Source organism: Manis pentadactyla, chromosome 5 (assembly GCF_030020395.1).
Source record: "Manis pentadactyla isolate mManPen7 chromosome 5, mManPen7.hap1, whole genome shotgun sequence".
NCBI classification, from domain to species: Eukaryota; Metazoa; Chordata; class Mammalia; order Pholidota; family Manidae; genus Manis; species Manis pentadactyla.
In genome coordinates this window covers 29,995,083-30,017,022 of record NC_080023.1, presented here as the reverse complement: position 1 = coordinate 30,017,022, position 21,940 = coordinate 29,995,083, and the positions used below count along the sequence as shown (strand labels likewise).

Here is a 21,940-nt window from a genome sequence, read left to right as displayed (position 1 = left end):
CTTTTAGTATTGATGGTTGTGTCATTGGCTGTGTTAACTTTTCAGTGATTTTACAGTAAATAATCAATAGTAAAAATACTCCTAACTTACTTGAATAAAGATTTGGTTCTGATTTCAACACTTGCTGTTAATATATGTGTTCTGGTATATATTAGAAAATGATTAACTGAGAAGGGAGTAGAAATTACAAATTGGGAAGTATATTTGAAGAGACTGTGTTAATTAGAGGTAATGTATGAATACTCATTAACAACAAATAACAGTAATACACAGGGGAAGATAGGTTTTGTTTTGTAAGTTTTCCCTGCACAGAAAATGTTAATTAAAATGTTTTTAGACTTGATTTACATAAAAGGTGAGAAGTTTCAAAGAATATTACCATTATACTGTTAATGATATGAAAAAAGTAAATGGGTAAGGGGGCTATTAAAAGTTGCATGCACTAATAAGCAAATTCCTTTTAGCCAGAAGAATAAGTTTTTAAGCACACTAATGTAATTGGCTTAGTTAAAAATTTCATTTTGAAATATAGTGCCTGAAGCAACAATTACAGATTCATAACACTCCAGTATATTGAACTCTTTGAAGAAATTCTCCAGAATATGCACATACCAAAAGAGAGAGTTATATAAAGTTCTCTTGCCAAATGAGATTTCTTTTTTTAGAACTTCCATTAGGATCCATGTAGTTTCTCTTTATGCATATTCAGTTTAAAGGTTGAAACTTTCCACTATTAATGATCTCCTCTCAAATTGTTATTTGTGTTCATTTTAGACAGGATCTCAATCTATTACCAAAACTACTACAAAATGTAGACAGTCCTGGACTTGGCAATGGCCCATATAAATGCGGACTGCCTAGTTCAAGCACAGTGCTTCTCATTCTCAAATATGCAAGTCCCATCTTGCCTTAACTGCTAGAATTGTTGCCTGTCACCCTACCCTTCTGCCTTAGGACCGTGTCCAAGACAACAGCATCTATGATGAGAGACATTAACCTCAGCTGTAATCAATCTGACTTCACCTCTGACAAAGGTGGCCAGGAGGCTCCTCTACTGTGTACATTAAAGTTCTCTCCTTGACTCTCTGTGGGCTCTTTACTGCCTCACAAGCTACCTCACTATTCCATATTAGAAACTTCATATTCCTTAAGATTCAATAAAGTTGCAAGCTAAAAAAATCAATACCCCAAGAAATCAGTCCTCAGTTGAGTAAGAAGACAACACATATAAATTATCAGAAAATGACCTGAACAAGTAGAAGAAAACTATAGAGCTTTATTAATGATGGAAATAAAACTCAGGAAATGTCCACTGATAATTGATTTATAAGATTTAATGTAATTATTTTCAAAGCCACACAGGGAATCATTTAGAGCTGGCAAGCATGGTTTGATAGTTTACCTCAAATGGTAAACAGTTAAGAGTTTGGAAGCATAAAAAGTAAAATATTTGTGAAGTATTTCCCATCCTACTGTTAAAGTATATGATAAAACCAAAATAGCTTCGATGATATGATCCTGGTATAAAAATGAACAGGGATAACAATGGAAACAAAATCATCTAAAAAACTTAATTACATATTGCATTTTATTTTTGATAAATATGCCATTATAAATGAAAGTTCAAAGAAAGTTTGGTTTAATACAGAAAGAGCTGGGATAATTGTTCAATATAAATTTTTCAATATAAATTCTCAATATAATATATTTCAATATAATATATCTCAATATAATGTAAATTTCAATATAAATTCTCATATATATGTAAAATACATATTACCAATTGACAAAAGAACTAAAACTTTAAAAATGATAACGTTTTAAGCTACATGGCCATGCAACCTGAGTAAACAGTGAACAACATTAAGACAAAGAGCAATTTGTGTAGAATATTTCACTTAAAAAGACAAAACAATTTTGTATTTGGTATATAAAGAACTAACACAAACAAGTAATAACATGCATAGATCATTGACATACATGGATAAATTATCAAATCAAAACTAAAAATTGCTAGCAAATGCATGAATATGTGTTTAACTCTGAGTAAATGTACTCTGTCAGTTTAGACAGAATCTTAATTGTGTGCCTAGCCTTTGACCCAGTGATTCCATTTCTAGAAATCTAGCTAGAAGGGAAAACATACTCAAAATACGTTTTTCATAATACCCATCATGATAATATAATAATAGTGACTGAGGAAATTCACATGTAAATATCAGGCTTTATCATTGCTGCAGAGGTCAGAGGTCACCAAAGCATTATTCTTGATCATCTTCTTTCTTACCTTTTCCTCTATATTTCCCCTATATGCTCCTAACCTGTCATCTCCATGGAAACAAATTTTTATTTTTGAAAACATATTTTCCACACTTTGCTTTTCAAATTCAACTACTTTTATAAATAAAAGACTTCATAATAATAGTTTAACTTTTATAGAACTTAGTATTGATTTGAGGTACATACTTGCTTCAACAGGCTTTGGTACATTGTCCTAGGATCCTAACTTGATTATATTGGTTTTTTTCCTTTTTCTTTTATGTATATATATGAAATGCTCACTAGGATAAGTGTTATCGTCCATCAGCATCGTTATCACAACATTATTGACTACACTTATATTGCCTGTACTGTATATTTCATCCCTGGGACTTTGTATCTCTTCATCCCTATTACCTATCCTGCCCATCCTCTCACCCCTAACCCTCTGGTAACCACCTGTTTTTTCTCTGTATTTGAGTCTATTTATCTTTTTGTTCATTTTGCTATATAGGTCCACATATAAGTGAAATCATATGGTATTTGTCTTTTTCTAACTTTTTTCACTTAACATAATACCCTCTAGGTCCATCCATGTTGTCACAAATAGCGAGATTTCATTCTTTCTTAAGGCTGAGTAGTATTCCATTGTGTATATTATGTACCACATCATCTTTATCTGCTTATCTATTGGTGGTTGCTTATCTTGACTATTGTAAATAATATTACATACATTATTGTAAATGCTACAATAAACAGAGGTACATGCATCTTTTCAAATTAATGATTTTGTTTTCTTCAGGTAAATATATAGCATGGAATTATTGGGCTATATATTTCTATTTCTAATTTTTTACAAAACTTCTACACTGTTTTCCATAGTGTCTGCACCCATTTTCATTCCCACTGAGAGTGCACAAGGACTCCCTTTTCTCCACATCTTCACCAAAACTTGTTTTTTCTTGATTTGCTTTTTTTTTTCTGTTATATCACCCTTTCTGACTGGTGTCATTGTTATTTTGATTTGCACTTCCCTGATGATTAGTGATAAAGAGCATTTTTCATGTGTCTTTTGGTTTTATGTGTGTCTGTTTTGGAAAAATGACTATTCAGGACCTCTGCTTTTAATTCAGGCCCATGTTTAAATTAGATTACTTAGGGTTTTTTATTGTTGAGTTGTATGAGTTATTTATGTATTTTTTTGGATATTATTCCCTTATTGGATATATCATTTCCAATATATTCTCCCATATGGCAGGTCACCTTTTCATTTTGATGATGGTTTCCTTTTCTGTGCAGAAGCTTCTTAGTTTGATGTAGTCCCACTTGGTTATTTTTGCTTTTGTTTCCCTTGTCTGAGAAGACAGACATATCCAGAAAAAAATTGCTAAGGCCAATGTCCATGAGTTTACTGCCTATGTTTTCTTTTAAAGGAATTTCAAGTTTATTTTTGTGCATGGTGGAAAGTAGTGATCCAATATCATTCTTTTGCATATAGCTGTTTAGTTTTGCCAGCACCATTTATTGAATACACAGTCTTTTCCCCTAGTATATTCTTGCCTTCTTTATCATAGATTAATTGACCATACAAGCATTGGTTTTTCTGGGCTCTCTATTCTGCTCCATTATCTGTGTGTCTATTTTTGTGCCAGTACCATATTGTTTTGATTACTATAACTTTGTGTGAAGTCAGGGAGTCTGGTACTTCCCGCTCTGTTCTTCTCTCTCAAGATTGCTTTGGCTATTCATGGTCTTTTGTGGTTCTCTACAAATTTTAGGATTATTTATTCTAGTTTTGTAAAACAAGTCATTGGTATTTTGATAGGGATTGCATTGAATCTATAGATGACTTTGGGTAGTATGGACATTCTAACAATATTAGCTCTTCATGTCCATAAGCATGGTATATCTTTCTATTAATTTATGTGTTCAGTACCTTTCATCAACATCTTATAGTTTTCAGAGCAGAGGTCTTTTCACCCCCTTGGTTAAATTTATTCCTTAGATATTTTATTATTTTTGATGCAGTTGTAAATAGGGTTGTTTTCTTAATTTCTCTTTTTGCTAGTTCATTTTGCTATATATAGAACAGCCACATTTCTGTGTATTGATTTTGTATCTTGCAACTTGACTGATTTCATTTACTCTAATAGTTTCTTGGGGTCTTTAAGATTTTCTATATATAGTTTCATGTCATCTATAGTGACAACTTAACTTCTTCTTCTTTATCAATTTGTATGCCTTTTATTCCTTGTCTGATTGCTGTGGCCAGGACTTCTAGTACTACGATAATGAGTGGTGAGAGTGGACATCTGTGTCTTCCTTCTGATCTTAGAGGAAAATCTTTTAGCTTTTCACTATTATGATGTTAGCTGTGGGTTTGTCACAGATGTACTTTGTTTTGATGAGGTACATTCCCTCTATATCAACTTCATTGAGAGTTTTTACCATGAATAGATGTCCTCTTCTGCGTCTTTTGAGATGATCACATGACTTTTATCCATCCTTTCATTAATGTGGTGTATTGCGTTGATTTGCAGGAGTTGAACTAACTTTGCGTCCCTGGAATAAATCCCACTTATTCATGGTGAATAATCCTTTTAGTGTATTTGTGAATTTGGTTGCTAGTATTTTGTTCAGGATTTTTGTATCTTTGATCATGAGGAATCTTAATATTGGTCTATAAATTTCTTTTAAGTATAAGGGTAATGGTGAACTAATAGATGGAATTTGGAAGCATTCCTTCCTCTTTACTTTTTGGAGAAGTTTGAGAATGATAGGCATTAACTCCTTTTTAAATGTTTGCTCTAATTCACCTGTGAAGTCATCCTGTTCTCGGCTTTTGTTTCTTGGGAGTTTTATGATTACTGATTCAATTAGTAGTCAGTCTGTTCTTATTTTCTATTCCTTCAATATCCCTGTCTTGAGACATTGTTTCTAGGAATTTATCAATTTCTTCTAACTTGTCTAATTTGTTGACATAAAATTTTTCATAGTAATCTGTTATAATCCTTTGTATTTCTGTGGTGTTGATTGTTCTGCAATTTCTCCCTCATTTCTCATTTTATTTATGTGAGTTCACTCTCTTTTTTCTGGATGCTTCTGGCTATGGTTTTATCGATACATCACAGTATAGTATGCATATATGATACACCATACACAAAACTAAACTTGAAATGTATTAGAGACCTAAATGTAAGACCTGAAACTATATATTGCTATTTCTATGAAGCAATGTACTCTAAATTTATAATAACATAATTTCCTGCACACTTACCATATGCAAATTACTGGACTAAACACTTTATAGGCAGTTTTCTCATTTAATCTGTACAACAGTTATTTAACACTTTTTCTCATTCAACCTTCATCATAATCCATGAGATAGTCAATATTATTACTTTCCTTAATACAAACAATAAGAGCAGAGAGATGTGAGGTCACAAACTAGTAAATAGCAATCCAAATTTGTACCCATGTCTTTGACCCAAGCGACTTGCTCTTAGTTATAAATGTTATATCCCTACTAGTTCAAAATGAGGTTTACTTGAGAATTTTTAAGACATAGGGGAAAGCTTCTGTTAAAAATTACTTCCATTGCTATTATCCTTATAAAATCTATTTCAGGGTATCCAAGGATACATAATAAAATGGATGTGGGTTGATAAGTTTTTAAATTGAAGTATAATGATTCAGGTTTTGCCTCTGTAAGACAACTGTCCTGATGGTCTATATTCAAGGATTATTTTTTTAATATTATAGATAAATATGTTGGGATATGTTTGGAGAATATATAATAGATCTAGAGCAAATATAAATTCTTTTTTTATAGTCTACTTCATGAATGATTGGAAATTTTCATGAAATTGATATTTGAGATCGTTCAGTATGCACCTATATAGGTTCACAGGCTGTTTTCCATTAGTCTGAAGTTCAAAAGCAGGGAAAATCATAATTCACTTGTTGGCAATACCTGACTCAAACCAACATGAACATATTTGTCGTAGTGCAGACTGTTATAACAAAGTTCCATAGACTGGGTGGCTACTAAAAGAAATTTATTTCTCACAGTTCTGGAGGCTGGGAAGCTGAGGTCAGGGTGCCAGCATGTTTGGATTCTAGGGAGGGCCCTCCTCCAGGTTGTCGGCTGCTGACTTCTGGTATCCTTACATAGTGCTAAGATAGCAGGGTAGCTCTCTTTTTATAAAGGCACTAATCCCTTTCATGAGTGCTCCAATCTCATGACCTAAGCACATCCCAAAAGGCCACACCTCCAAATACCATCACATTTGAGCTTAGATTTCAGTGTAAGAATTTGGGGGAATACGAACATTCAGTCTAGAGCAATATTTATAGCTTCTATTTATCTCACACTCTATGAAATGTCATGCATTTCAATATGGAAATATGAATATATATAAACACAGATTTTGCCCCAGACACTATTGGTGAAGTTAGCTATATTGTATTTGTGTTGTGTTTTTAAAATATGAAGAAATTGAAAAATGATCAGTTCTGATATACATCTGTCTCCAGTGTTCTGAATAAAAAATTGTATATTTGTAAGTTTGTATATACATATACATACATATATAAATATAAGTATATCCAAAATTTTCTATTTATATTTATAACATTGTAATTGAAATAATCTTCATTTACCAAAAACTTGGTATTACATTAATAAAACATTGAAGAACTAAACAATTCTAAACCCACTCATTAACACTCAAGGAAAATGTAATGATATTTATAAAATCTGTTTAGTTACAAATTTTGTTTTTCTTACAGAGTAGTAAATATGACAAAATGTTTCCTCTCAGTTCAGTGAAGTTTTATCTTGGAGTGAAAAAGAAAATGAAGCCTCCAACAAGGTAAAGCTTGAAAGGGAAGGGTTGTTGAAAATCTTAAAGGAATATATGTCTGTTCAAGGATTTAGGGCTCAGAGGCATAGCCTACCTTACTGTAAATGAAGCTTTGGACAAATACTTGAAGTTGCCACAGATGCAGGTCAGAGAAACTCTTGCAGATCAAGGGAACTTGTGTGGGTAGATAAGGAGGAATGATGTTCGCACTAGTCACCCTCCTCAGTGATCATACCTCCCCTCTGTAAAGCAAATCCCAGGAGGCTCTGTCTACTCGGAGTCACATGGGTTTCTCCATATCCCATTCCTTCATCCATCACAACCTGGAGACTGTTCCAGGCAATGTCACAGGCAAATTGACACACAGGAAAACAAATGCTGTCATTTGTCATCCAGCCTCCTGCTGCCTGGCTGTGTAATTTGCCCTTTTTGCTTCACCAAATTTGGTAGTAAACCCATAGCATATAAATGGTAGAAAGGAAGTGGACCCCACTTACACACAGTGCTCCTTTTTAACATTTGAACTATCCCAGTGTTAAGTTTATGCCACACTTTTATCACAAATCACTTTGATGAGCTAATTAATGTTGGCACTAAAACTTTTCTTGGTCTCATGAAACATCATTTTAATGTACTTTTTATGCTTATTCAAGATTCTAGTACTGAAAATTTTCTCACTTTTGTATCCATGCTTAATTTCTAAGCTCAGCACATACATCTGTGCTGCAACTTGGCACATTCTTTAATTTCCTACAGTATCAGCAGGAAAGCATGTGTATTATCTGATTTGGCCATTTTCCTAGACTTCTGTTCTTACTCAGCCAATAGTATCTTCCAAGAGATTGTCCCTGCTGTCCCATAACATCACAAGACTCCTTCCCTCTGTCTCCCTTTGGGGTAAATTTGTAGCCAAATTCCTCAGAGTTTATCATTCACATCTAGATAAGTCATACCCGTTTGAATCATCACTTGTGGTCTTTTATCTACTATGCATTCCCACCATTAAATAATACCTCCTTAGTTAATCTTGTCTTTAGTCTTGTGAAATTTTCATTTTTAATATGTGTGTGTTTTTCCCTTGTGATGCAGTTGGGGATTGACAGCATATTCTGAAAAACATCACTGGTAAGTTAACAGCTGGCCGTTTCAGATTTTATATATTGATAAGTAAACGAATTAATCTTCATTGGCTGATAGACCTAAAGACAGGAAATGTTTCACCTAATCTAAATCTTTTCTAAATACTATTTAGTATTTAATATTTAGTCTAAGAAGAGGAAAATGGATTTACTTCAGGATTTAGGTCCATGTCAGTGTAGGGAAGGCCCCCTCCCCCCACCACTTCCCCTACTGTTCTATGAGGACAGCTGACTGCTGCTTCACCCCAAATATGTCTGGCCTTGAGAAACCTGAAAACACAGCGTGTTGTACCCATGGGAAAGGAGCTAGCTAAGGGCCTTGAAGGCCAGGCACCTGGCCAGGAAGGCCACATGCATGCGCATCTTCAATATTTATGCAACCATGAATTAGCACTGTAGCCGTATAATACAGCTTTATGTGGAATAAAGTGGCCTCTTTTGAGCACCCTCCATGATGACTCCCCCCACCTTCTTTACTCTTCGTGTCACCCCAAAACCTCAACGGCAACCCCCAGGCCCCAACAGTCAGTTCCATATATCCTATTTGCCAATGCCTCCTCAGAAAATCACATCTTATTTCTTCCTAGTTCCATATGAATGTGGAATCCCACCTTTTATGGGCTAAGCATGCAAAATCCCGTTTTAAAAGAACTAGCCAGAATTCAGTTTTGTTAACCAAAAAATAAGCTGTCAGTTATTTTTCCAGCAAAAACGGGCTTATTTGCAATAGGAGAGAATTATAATTTGGGACAAGTGAGCTATGATAAAACCACAGACATTTCCAGAAAAAAAGGAGAGGAATGCTCTTTTATAGAAGGAAGAGGGAATTGGGGACTTTTCTAAGCAAAAAGTCCATTGAAAGAAACTGGGAGTCCAGTGTGTTATGGCTTCTCATTAGCTGAGTTGTGACACTCTGTCATTGGCTGGGCTGTTGCTGAGAGAGGCAGAACCTCTTCCCTCCTCCTCCTGAATGGTAAAATGGCTGAAATAGTATTTGAGTTGTAAGCTGTCCATCTCTTCTTCCTGTGGGGTCTGCAATTGAAAACGAGTTGGTGAGTCTGAGAGCTTCTCCTCATGCCTCCCAACTCCCTGTCAGTGAGGTGCCCCTTATTAATTTTCATAGTTCAAAAAAAGAAATCTTGGTTTCAAACCTGTTCTTTCCATACATGTGCTTTTTTCTATTGATGTCACTTGTATCTAGTACATCTCCTTAGAGATTATGCCAGATGTCTCCTGCCCCACCTATCCATGCTTAGTTAATCACTAAGACATACTGGATCAGCCTCTTAATTTACTCTGACCCATTCATACCCCTGTATCCTAAGGGCCCTGCCCTCTTTCAACTACCTGAATTATTCCAGGCATCTTAAGGGTTCTCTATGCCTCTGACTTTGCTTTTGTTTCTGGTACATTCTCCACCTGGCCCCCAAAGAGACTGTCTAAAATGTATCATGTTTCTTTCCTGCTTCAGTGGATCCTATACCTACAGGATAAAGTATGGGGTTGTGGGCACAGCTTCAAGGTCCTTAATATAGGGCTCCGTCAGATTTATCTCCAGTGATGTTCCCTTTTTTTGCTTAATCTGTGATTAATTCTCTGTCCTTTCTTTGCTGCTTCACATATACTTGTTTAATATATGTGATCCCTTTACTGAGCCTTCTTCCATACTGTATGATTCTCCATCCCACATATGGTTCTGTTCTCTTCCTGCTGATCTGGTAGACTCAGCCATAATTCTTTTAAACTGTAGTTCAAATGCCCCCAAATTCTTATCCAATAACTCTTCCTCTAATCATTACATATTTATTTCTTATTTGCACCTATAGTATTTTATATACATGAGTGCAAAATGAAAATTATTTGTAAGGAGAAAAGTTTCCTTGGACATGGTAATGAAAAGACACAATATCTTTATGAGATTCTAATGAAGGAAGAAGGAATTTTTTAGAAATTTCATTTTAACTTATTCCAAATAAATTATGTTGAATAATGCAGGATTTAAAAATAGAATTACATTGAAATATCCCTCATGTCACTTTAACATCAGTAACAAAATTTTCCTTTTATGAGAAATAGTCTCCACCTCATCTCCAAGTATGATCTTTCTATGTTTGTGTTCAACTTTACTTTCTCTTTTTCTCACTGTGCTATGATTTATGTTTACATGCCTGGCTTCTCTAATAGACTATGTGAACCTTGAGGGCCAGATCTCTGTTTTATGTAAGTTTTCAATAAAAGGTTACTGATTCAGTGTTACTGGACATGTGGCAGTTTTTCATTTAGTTCATTTTTAATGAGTTTTGTGAGTATTATTTATAATCATAATGATGGAAAATGTCTAAGCCTTTTTTAAAAATAGCTCTTAAGAAAATGGGTACATATTTTTATTCTTAGGTTCAGTATTTCTGGGGAAAAAGATGTTTACCATCATGTACCTGAAAGAGCAAATGACACTGACCTTTCTGCCTCTCAAGTGCTGATCATTTTTTAGCAGTTACCAAAGCTTTTAACTATTTTGATTTACACCATTATTTTGATATCATATATTTAACAGAAGCCTGAAGCCACTTGTACTGAAATACTCCCATCTTAATTGCATTAAGTCATGAAACAGGAGAATCCCCAAAAAAGTTCTTGATCACTTAATTACCAAACAAATACACTAGGGAATAGCCCATTGTCTATTTTAAATTATGTATTTTATTAACCTTGTTTTGCAGGCACCTGTGCTGTGATAGTTTCGAAACTCAGACAGAGTGGATGGCCAGTATCTTTATTGCCCAGGTATAGCCTCTGTTTCACTCTCCAGTAAAGTATAGTAACTGCTTATAGAAAATGTTGGTGGTTTTCAAGGAATTTTTAATGAGTTTTATGCATATACTTTTATTTTTTCATTCATTTTTTTAAAAATATGTGAGCAACCCAAATTTATACATTTCTTTAACTCTTTGTTGATGCTTCTTTCTTCAAGCTCAGGAACAGCTTAGCTCAGGAGAGGTGTATTGCTTTAAGACAGTAGTATAAAGAGAGAGAGGTTTGTCTAAGCTGTCATCCTACCAGAGTCCCAACCTGATCTTTATTTAGAAAAGTATGCTATTTTCCTTCTTGGTCTCCTATGGCCCCCTACTCTTCTTGTTCCTGCCTTTCCAGGATCCTACATTCCTTTAATACTGTGTGCTAGATACTTGAAAAGAGTTAACTCGTGTATTCCTTGCAACAAACCATGCATGACAAAGCTTATAGATGAGGGAATATAGGTGAACAAAGGTTCCATCATTTGCTTAGGACCATACATTTAGTTAGTGGTCTACACCAAGGGGTGCCAGGAACTAGCACCGACACTCTGTTCCCTATTTAGTGTCCTCCCTAGAGGAAGTGTCTTTCAGGGAAGAGTTAAACGTCTCATTAACAGGATTGGTTTTCTTCCCCAACCTTGTCTGGTTGAATTGCCAGCAATGCTTCCCACAAGAGCATCGGAATTCACTGGTAACGATTAAGTTGCCACTCTTTATTACTGAGGATGTACTTCCCTGTTTCTCTTACAAGTGAGAAATTAATTCACCCCAAATCTGGCCCTTATTTGTTTTGAAAACCATTTTCTCTGTTCATTTAATTTATTAACCTTTCCAGTGGTTAATAAGCAGTTTTCTCCATCCATTGCTCTTGTTACTCCTGGGAATACATTTGCAGAAAAAGACTGCCAACTTTTGAGTTACTTTTTTTCTTTTTTGTGACTTTTGAAAAATTCAAATGTTTAAGTCCTACTTTAAAAAAAATAGATATAAAGTATTTTAGTAAGATTGGAACCTTAGAGTCAAAGACCATTACAGTGTCCATTTTTGATACAACTAAATTGATGTGTTTCTTTTATAATTGAAGTCAGTAGACTCTGTGGTTGAAAAATCAAGATATAAGCCAGAAAGGAGAGGTTGCTATCTCAGTCAATGTATTTCTCCATGCCTCACTTTTTCATTGTCCTGGCCCCAGAAGATCTGGCCAATTACCTTCCCTCTGTTAATTCCACTTCTTAGGACTAAGGTAAACACACAGGTCCTCTTGGATTTAAGGATTTAATGGCTCACCTCCATAAGAAGACAGACAGGAAAACAGCAGATGTTATATACATATATGTTAACACACACACACACCAGTAAGTGCCCCTTCAAATGAGTTCTTTCTGGTCCCTGGAACACTTTTCTAATATCCATCCCCCTCTTTACCCCTGCTTCAAAAGTCCTGTAGATTTCAGCTTACATGTCACATTCTCAGAGAAACTCTCCCTGACCTCCAGACCAATTAGACCTTCAGGCTATAGGAACCTGTAGCTCAACATTGTAGCACTAACTAAAAGGTGTTTCTGTTATTCGATTTTTCATGTCTGTCTTTCCTACTAAAATGTAAACAGTACGAGAGGAAGGACTGTCAGCCTTATCAGACCTGTATATTCATCTGTACCATAGACCCCAATACCATTTATGGAGTACATGCTCGGTTAGTACTTCTAAAATAGGAAAGGAGAAAGGATATGAATAAATGATAACATTTCAAATAGATACTGTTGTGGCAAAATAAAATTATAAATAAGGGAAAAGAGAGGGAGAGTATGACTGAGGTAAGGAAGGGCACACATTGAGCAAGGTTCTCAGGAAATGCCTTTCAAGTAACTGACAGGTGTGCCAAGACCTGTCTGAAATGAGGGAGCAAGTCTTGCACACATGTGCAAGTGGGGAGAGCGCTCCAGTGACAGTGCCCAGCAAACACAAGGTCCTGAGACATGGTCAGTATCTTGTTATTCCATGAACATCATGAAGACTGCTGTGAGGAGGGAAGTAAGAGGTGAGGAAGGTAGGGGACAGATCATAAGATCTGCTTTATATTAAACAAAAACAATAATAATTTTGGTTACTTTGTTGAGGGCACTGTCAGGGGTCAAAGATGGAAGCAGGAAGAGCAGCTTACTTAGAAGAAAATGGCAGCTCAGACTGAGGAGGTAGCAGGGGACATGGTAGGACATACTAAGACTCAGGAATACCTGAGGCAGAGCCAGCAGGGCTCACAATTGATTGGCTACAGCGGTTTGAGAGAACGAATCCTAGTGTTTCAGCTTTGGGCGACTGACAGACCTAAGTGAAGTTACTGAGAGATGTGGAAGAAAATTGAGAGTTCTGTTTTGGCCATGTGAAATTTGAGATGCCTATTAGACACACAAGCAAAATGCAAGTAGTGAGTGGGATGTGTGGGTCAAAGCCTCAGGCAAAAAAAAATTGAGGCTGAAATGTAAATTGGGAAGTCAGCATTTATTTTTATTGAAAGCCACAGTTTGGGGTGAGATGAGTGAAAGAGCCAGAGAGAGAATGAGAATATAAAATGAACTGGGAAGAGAGAAAGACAGACAGACAAGCCCTGGGACATTCCAAACTTTAAGGGTCAATCGGAAAAGACAGCAAGACAAACAAGAAGGGCTGAGGAAGGAGGAGAACCAGGTGATGGGTATTCTGTCAAGGAATTTGCTATGCAGGTGAATGAGGCTGCAACTAAATTGAAACAAGGTCAAGGTCAGTTTTGAGGTGTTGATTTACTTGTCTTTATGATGAAGGGAGAGTATATACTTTGCACCTATGCTGATGGAGATAATCCAGTAATTGGAAGAAAAACTTGATAAATGAGGAGGGAGATTATGAAACCAGCAGAGGCTCTAGAAGACATGAAGCAATGTGAACAAGGGCACATTTGTTCATTTCTGAAAAAAAAGCCTTTGTTTTCAAGTTATTGACTGTATATGCTGGCCCATTGATCAATTATAGACAAGACTAGAGAAAAGTTACTTGTAACCAGAATAAATACTAACTGGAAGAGAAGGGAGCCTTGCTTATATGGCTACAAATGCAGGGAGATTGGTATGTTTCATGGTGGGAAAATCAAATTCTTACAGGATTACTAATAATTTTTTAGTTTGATCAGTGTGCTTGCCACCAGTGACTTGGGGAGCCATGTTGAAAGATTAGGGGCAGAGTAAAGGTGAAAATCTTCAGCCGATTGCCCTCACTTGAAGTAGAACTTCAAGGTAATGCTTTGTGCTTTTGGGAAATGCAAGGTTAAATGTAAAAGAAGATGCATATATGAAAGGGTTATCTTTTTTTTTTCCTCCATCAGTTGGTCGGCCCCCATAAAGTAAGTAGATAGATGCAGTTCAACTAGTTTTGGGTTTTTACCAGGCAAGTGTGATGGAAAGAGAAAAAGCACAGGACTTCAAGGACATTTATAAGGAGGTTGAGTATACTGACAGACAATGAATGTGCAGGAAGTAGGGGAAAATCTAGAAATTAAAATGGTGGGGGAGAATGGATGGGAGGGCCTCAAGAATACTTACAGTGAATGAAATTCAATTGTTAGAGAAGAGACCAAGGTCAGGAAATAAGACAGACCTATTGCAGCATTACTCACAATAGCCAAGGTATGGAAAGTACCTCAATGTCTGTCAGTGGATGAATGGATAAAGACACTATGGTGTATAAATGCATGATGGAATATTATCCAGCCTCAAAAAAGAAAGAAATCCTGTCATTTGGGACAGCATGCATGAATCCGGAAGTCATTATGTTGAATGAAGTAGGCCAAAGACAGATAAAGCAAGTATCACTTATATATGGACTCTAAAAAAGTCAGACTCATAGAGACACAGTAGAAAAAGGGTTGGCAGGTGTTTGGAGAGTAAGAGAAAGAGAAGTCAGTAAAGTGGGACACATTTTCAGTTACAAGATGAATGAGGCCTGAAGATCTAATGTATGACCTGGTGGCTATTGTTGATAACACTGTATTGTGTAATTGAAATTTGCAAGAGAGTAGAACGTAACTCTTCTTACCAAAACAGAAAAAAAGTATGTGAGATGATTGATGAGTTAATCAACTTGATGGGGGGAATCCTTTCCTAATGTATGCAAATATTGAATTAACACAAAGTGCACTTTAATTGACAAAATTGTAAGACATTTATATGTCAAAGCTGTGGCTGAGGGATAAATAGAAAGTGGGAGATAGAAATGAAGATTTGGGGTTGTGATCACTGGTTATGATAATGAAAGTATGATCTTCAACTATATGAGCCATACAGTTTGACTTTTGAAGTCACAAGTAAGTGTAAATGTGGCCAGAACGTAACATCTAATGGTTTTTGCTATTGGGAAAAATACCTCTTGAATCAACCCAGTAAGAACTAATTAGCTGGTATTCACAGTGTTGTATAGCATTTCAAAAAAAGAAATACGTGTTTGAGAACTGTGTTTCTTTTAGGTTCTTCAAAATATCATTTAGCATACATGCCATACATTGGTGAATGAAGAGTACAAGGGTGACCAAATTCCTTCCTGGCCAGTCTTCTAGCTCTGCATGTTGAGAGCTTCCCAATTATGTCAAAATTATTTTTACCAAGTTTGTCACCATGACATAATACTATGAAGCTTATAACTTTCTATCTGATTGAAATATTGCATAATCTACCATTGTAGATTTGCTAAGCCAAAATAAATGCTTCATTAAAATTCAAGGGCAGATCTGATGTATAGTAATAATAGGACCTACACTGTAGGCTAATTGAGGATTAAGTGAGACACAATAGGTAAGTTGATAAGCACAAAGTCTGACAGTATGCCTCTGAACATAAACTAGGCATTATTATATGGTGGGTACACAGTAAATACTTATTAAATGAGTTCTTTTCTATAAAACACTACATCCCAATACTAATTGCAACATAAGAACTAGAATTTGTTGTATCTTAGAGAAAAATAGAGTAGTTAGCTATATTTAATATATTTGTATGTATATATATATGTGTATATATTTATATACACACACCAAAAGGTTTTCAGTTCATCAGAACATCTGTAAGCTTCTCATTTTATAATTGGTATTGTACTTCTTTCATAGATTGTTGTCTGAAAATAAATTTGCTTTTCCCAACTTACATAAAGTTAATCTACCCTGAGGAGTGGGAAAAAATCTTTAAAGATTTTTCTTTTATATGCATATCTTAAGTATTTATCACTCAAGAACTTATATTTTTATCTGTGGATATTTCTCCCCATTGCAAAATTAACTTTTCTCTAGAAATACCTAATTTCTCAGTGGGCCAAAATATATAGTCAATAATTTGAGAACAAATGTGCCATAGCCTGTTGTACAATGATTTTCAGTATAAATGTCTGTGTACAAGGTAACATTTCTTTGGAATTCAATTAGATGAAAATAACATTTTCCAAAGGGTTGTAAAATAAGACTAATTTTTCTGGTAGCCATGCCTTAGGTCGAGTTGAGGTATGAAAGGTCAAATTACTTTTTACACTACAGTCATCTTTAATGGAGAAAGAAAATGAATATGTAGTTACTTTGATTACAGGGCCTAGAAATACAGACAAGTGCATTATTTTTCTCCCACAAAGAAATTTGCCAATTCCCTTAAATATTATCCCCCTTTTGTTTGATAAGTAGTACAGGAGGCATCGATTTGAAACTTAGAAATTGAACTGAGACCTCAAAGCTCAGTTCACTTAAGAGTTTTGCATACTTGAGCAATGTTGCTGCCAGAGTAAACACCATAATTATAAATGGCATCTCGTGGAAAACAGATCATTTGATTTGGATATATGGTAAAGGAGCCAAGTGACTATATAACATAGTGTACCACGTAATGAAATCATCCACCAACAGCAAGATATTGTGTTTCCACAGCATGAAAATGACATATGTCCACCAGCTGGAAAGGAACGGAAACGTTCTATAACCAAAAATCCCAAAATCGGAGGTTTGCCTCTAATTCCCATCCAACATGAAAAAAATGCAACCCAAGCCCGGAGAAATATCGAGGTAGGTTAGGTTTTTTTTTTTATATTAATGACAGCATTTGTTTTCTTATGTCTTAAGTGCATTAATTACCTCATTGGCTCCAAAAGCACAGTAATAATCTCTTTGAAAGCATAGTCAGAATTGCATCCGTCAAGAAAATACTATGAATCACCCTATGCCACTCTTTGACATTTTATATTTTAATTTTTTCTTAAATAGTTTTAATAATGACATTGACCATTCTGTTAAATATTCATAATACCGCTTATTTCCTTATCCCTAAAGTAGCCAAGCAATTTTAAATATGTATACAGAAGTTCTTTTGGTAAAATCACAGTTTCGAAGTAGTCTTACAAGTTCCCGTCTAATACCCTTAGAATGAGCCCATGGCAAAACATGTCTAGAGTTATGGTAACTAGACTTTCTAGGAATACAATCAAATGCCAGTGGTTTGGGAACTGATGGGGTGTCTCAGTCAATTATGGGACTGCAAGATGACCCCTGAGCATCAGTAAAAAAAGTATTGGCATTTTTCAGGGAAGTTTCCATTTGTTTTCCTTCTCACCTTGAGGGGCGGGAGAACAGATGTAGCATTAGTCTTGACTTGAAGTTCACTCTCTTCAGGAAAGAACAAAAGCTGTTTGCAACTCAAAACTCATTAAACACTTTGAGACTAATGCATGTTTCAGTGCTTTCATTGAGTCCCTCAAAACAAAAAGAAAAGCAGGTAAAAAGTGTTATTTCTTCCAGGTTTGGAATTAGGCTCTTTGAATCTCTTGCTTTCCAAATAGAAATAACTTTTGAAAGACTAAGCATTTTAACTTAGCAGTCAGATTTTTAAAAAAAATCTTCTATGTAATTTTAGAATAGAAGAAATGTATAACCTTATCAGGAAATTTCAAAATCATTTATAAATTATGTTTATAAAAATTTTTATTCAGTTTCAACTTCTCTGCTATCATTTCATGTCTGAATCTGCTGGAATTTAAGAAAATAGAACAAGGTGTTATACATGTGAAAAAGTTTAAGCCTACATTTATTCACTAGTCTAAAGAATATTGATCATTTCCTATATTCAGGCACTGTACCATGTTCAGTGAACAAATCAAACAGAAGCATAAACAAAAACCCTGCTTACATCTGAGTTGACTTTCTAGTAGGGCATCGTACAGTGGCAGAGCTATGAATAACTTACTGTAGAAAAAGACAAGGCATTGCCTTTATTAAATTGGACATCTTTCATTTCTGTACTGTTTATACTGTCTGATTTCACAGTTAGTATTTTCATTTCATTTCTCTCTTCCAAATATTTGTAACTTAACAAAAAATCTAGGCTTTGCAATTTATGTTGGGAAATGTTGACAAATTTCTTCAGTTCTTGCTTGTGAAAAAAAATAATTTTTTTCTTTACACCCCCACCTATATCCTGACCCACTTTATCAGGTAGCCTTTCTGTGTGGCTCCATAAGCTTGATTCTCTGGCGGTCATTCTTATCCATTACACTTGATTAAGTTGTAGTACCTTTTGAGAATCTGATGAAGGTTCTGTATGCTGGGAATTGCCCAGTCGCAAGATATCCTGAACCCTAGTTGAAAAAGTGCACCTCTGTATATCAGAGGTGTTCTGTCACTGTTATTTCTAGTACCTGGAGGCCCTTTTAGTTCACTGAATGAGTGCTCTAATCCACTGGTACAAAAATGGGTTTCCATACAGGACTAGTATGTACATTTCATTATTGTCAGAAATATGTCTGTGGGAGGAAAGATTTTATTAGTCAGATATTTTGGGAGGAGAAAGAAAAAAATAGAAAAAGAAGTTAAACAGATTTCTCTGCCATAATACTTATCAGTATGTGGTAATAGGGTAACATGTATTGTGACTCAAAGAAGGGGCTGTAGTGCAGAGCATTTCCCTGACTCACGTGGCCACACAGCCCCCCTTGTCCTGCCAGTACAGCACTGGAGGACCTACAGCTGCCCAGACATGCGACACACCTAAGCAGACGTGAACTGGAAAAGGCAGGTTTGAAATGAGAATCAATTTGGATCACTAACCTGAAAGACAGCTTTGAAGTGGTATGTTAAATGAATTTCCATGGTCTTTCAGTTGATTTTGTAGCTCTAAGATTAGAATATAAATTCAGACAGGCTACTTGTGTCAAAGTAAAGCTTGAACCGAAATCATAGCAATAAGCTCTAATTTAAGAAGGCTTAACTTTTATGTGGCAAGTACTTTTTTTAAATTTTGTTTTCCTGTGAAACATTTTATATTATTTTTAGAGTGTAAGAGCAGAACTCGAAAGGCTGCGGCTCAGTGAAAAATATGATCAAGAGTCTGGGGATGGCGGCCTAAGGGAGAGGGCCTCTGTGGTGGCACACTGCCTGGAGCGCAAAGATGAGAAACCTCGCAGTCGAGCCAGAAAACATCGGAGTTTCAACTGCCTGGAAGACACAGAGACTGAGGTCTTTGAGGGGCAACAGAAAGGCCATAGAGACCTAAAGACATTGAGGAAGGCGGAGGACAGGAATGGCAAAGCTCCTTTGGACTCTGATAAGAAGTTACCACCAAAGGTCATTGAAGAACTTAGCGTGATTCTACAGCGGTCAAGAACCCTTCCAAAAGAGCTACAGGGGGAGCAGATTTTGCAGAAAGAAATAAAATGAGTAGTCCTGCAAATTTTTTCAATATTGTATACGATGTCTGTGTGCAAACCAGAAACCAGAACTGTAGGATAATTCATGGTTTATAAGGTTTGTCTGGCTCTACATGAGCATTTAAACAGCATTTTTAAATATGTATGTATATAAGTGTAAAATTAACTTTATTTTGGTCTGAAGCAAACTTGTACAGTTCAACTGTATTAACCTTGTGTAAGAATGCGTCAGATTCCTTCTAGTGGCCAACCTGTTAAAGTAGTTGTCTCTTAAGTAGTGTAACTTATGAACAGAAATCTCAAACTGTACTGTATTGTATAAAATACTGTTTAAATGAAGTCTATGAAACTATATATAACACATTTTGCACTTTGAGAAACCTTGTATATTTAATTTTTTTTTTTTTAGGTTTACATGGGGTCCATGTTAGGGCAAGGAAAGGGGGAGGCTTTATTTTTGTGGCTGCCATCAAACAATATTGGGGTTTTTAAAAGAGGCAAGAGGTTAACAAGTGTTCTAAGAACTAAGGAGGTCAGTTAAGATTCATTCTAGTCCACTATTGACCAGAATTCCTTAATGAAAAACTACTTGTAAGAGAATAAGTCTAGTGACTAAGTATTTCCCATAAGTAATGTTCAACCAACAAACAAATAAGTGGCACCAGCCACTAATTTATGATGTTAGGGAACCAGCCACAGTATATATTCACTACACTTCAGTTGTTTGTAGGTGGCTGTGGAAAAGAAACTTACACTGCATTGAAGAGATTGTGTGCACAGGACCTGGGAGAGGATGCCATTTGCACTGTTGCTATATACAACCAATCTTTTTTAAGAGCTCCTTACAATGGTTTTAGTACAAACAAAACATTACAGGGTTTCATGGGTTTTTTTTGTTGTTGTTATTACCTTACTTTGTATGTTCATTTCTTGGTATTTTAAGTAAGGCTGTAATGTCTTTCTCTGCAATGTCAGAACGAACTGGAAGTGTACGCCATTTTGGGGTGGGGGATAGTTTAACTCAACTGCATTCAGGGGACTACCAGTTCACATCATCTAATCTAGCCTCTTTTTTTTTTTAATCAGTAGTCTCCTCCCTGAGTCTAGTGAATAATGAATTTCAGCTTCCACATGAGGAACTGTTACTGAGTTGGTGGTTTTCCTCAGAAAGACAATACTATCTAATTATAGTTCACACTAGGGGAAGTGCTTTTCATCAATTTCTTTAAAATTATCTTAGGTACCTAACCTTTATTTCTACCATTTTTTCCCCCTGCTCCTGTTTTTCAGGTGGCTTTTTAAATCAGAATTTGTCTACAAAAGCCCATACTTTGGTCAGTCTGATGATGATAGTACAGAAATATGCTGTTGATGCTATGAATTTATTCTGATCACCTATATTTGGTGGTGATAAAATAGTTTACCATGGATATGTAATATTTATTCTTTAAATCCAAATAGATTAGGATTTTTTTTAAAGAAAGAAAAACTGCAGGTCAGTTTATGAAATAGCTGGCACTACTAGGGAGCCTTCCAAAGCACAAAACCATGGTATTTAGTTAAAAAAAATTAAACTATTATTACTAATAAATTATATTTGTGTTTAATGAAATAAGGCATATGAAAGTTCCTGTTTGACAGTGGGAAGCATCTGGAATTTACCTGCCTTATTTGAATATTTTTGAAACCTGAGTTTTAAAATCTAAGCTTCTGTTTCCCTTCCTTTCCAATTGTCTCCATTTTCAAGTGTAAGATAAGGGCTAATGTTGACATCTCATATTTTGAGTAAAAATTAAAATTGTTTTACAAGTCCAACTGAATGGGATCATCATTATTTTCAGAAGTTGAAGGTTATTTTGAAATAGATTCTTTCCTTTTCTCCCTTTTTAAAAAATTTGAATTTAATATATGCCAAACACTGTCATTTTTTCAAACATGTCAATATGAATATTGTTCTATTTTAAATGATGAATACATGCAAACATGACACAGATTATTGATGGTGCTCTTAAGACCTAATGTTAATTTCTAGACACATGGCTTTTAAGTATTTGGCTTCTAAACATATCATTACCTGATGATTTATCAAAGTGGCACTGAGAATTTAAAACTAAGCAAAAGCACTTGAAGGAAAAAATACGACTTGTGTACATCACTGTATTAGCTGCCAGTTTGCATTGTT

At 35.3% G+C, this 21,940-nt stretch overlaps 1 protein-coding gene across 7 annotated transcripts in view; it reads left to right on the top strand.

Annotated features, from left to right (window-relative positions):
- ARAP2 (ArfGAP with RhoGAP domain, ankyrin repeat and PH domain 2) overlaps positions 1 to 21,573 on the top strand; it is a 200,516-nt gene extending 178,943 nt beyond the window's left edge. For 6 of the 7 annotated variants that reach the window (XM_036908436.2, XM_036908437.2, XM_036908438.2 and 3 more), the window contains 5 exons: positions 7,051 to 7,133; positions 8,214 to 8,249; positions 10,984 to 11,047; positions 16,991 to 17,125; positions 19,385 to 21,573. In XM_036908436.2, the coding sequence (XP_036764331.2) occupies positions 7,051 to 7,133; positions 8,214 to 8,249; positions 10,984 to 11,047; positions 16,991 to 17,125; positions 19,385 to 19,768 (702 nt within the window). In that variant the 3' untranslated portion in view covers positions 19,769 to 21,573. The remainder of the gene's footprint in view (positions 1 to 7,050; positions 7,134 to 8,213; positions 8,250 to 10,983; positions 11,048 to 16,990; positions 17,126 to 19,384) is intronic. The other variant, XM_036908439.2, reaches the window with a different exon arrangement.
- The last annotated feature ends 367 nt before the right edge of the window (positions 21,574 to 21,940 follow it).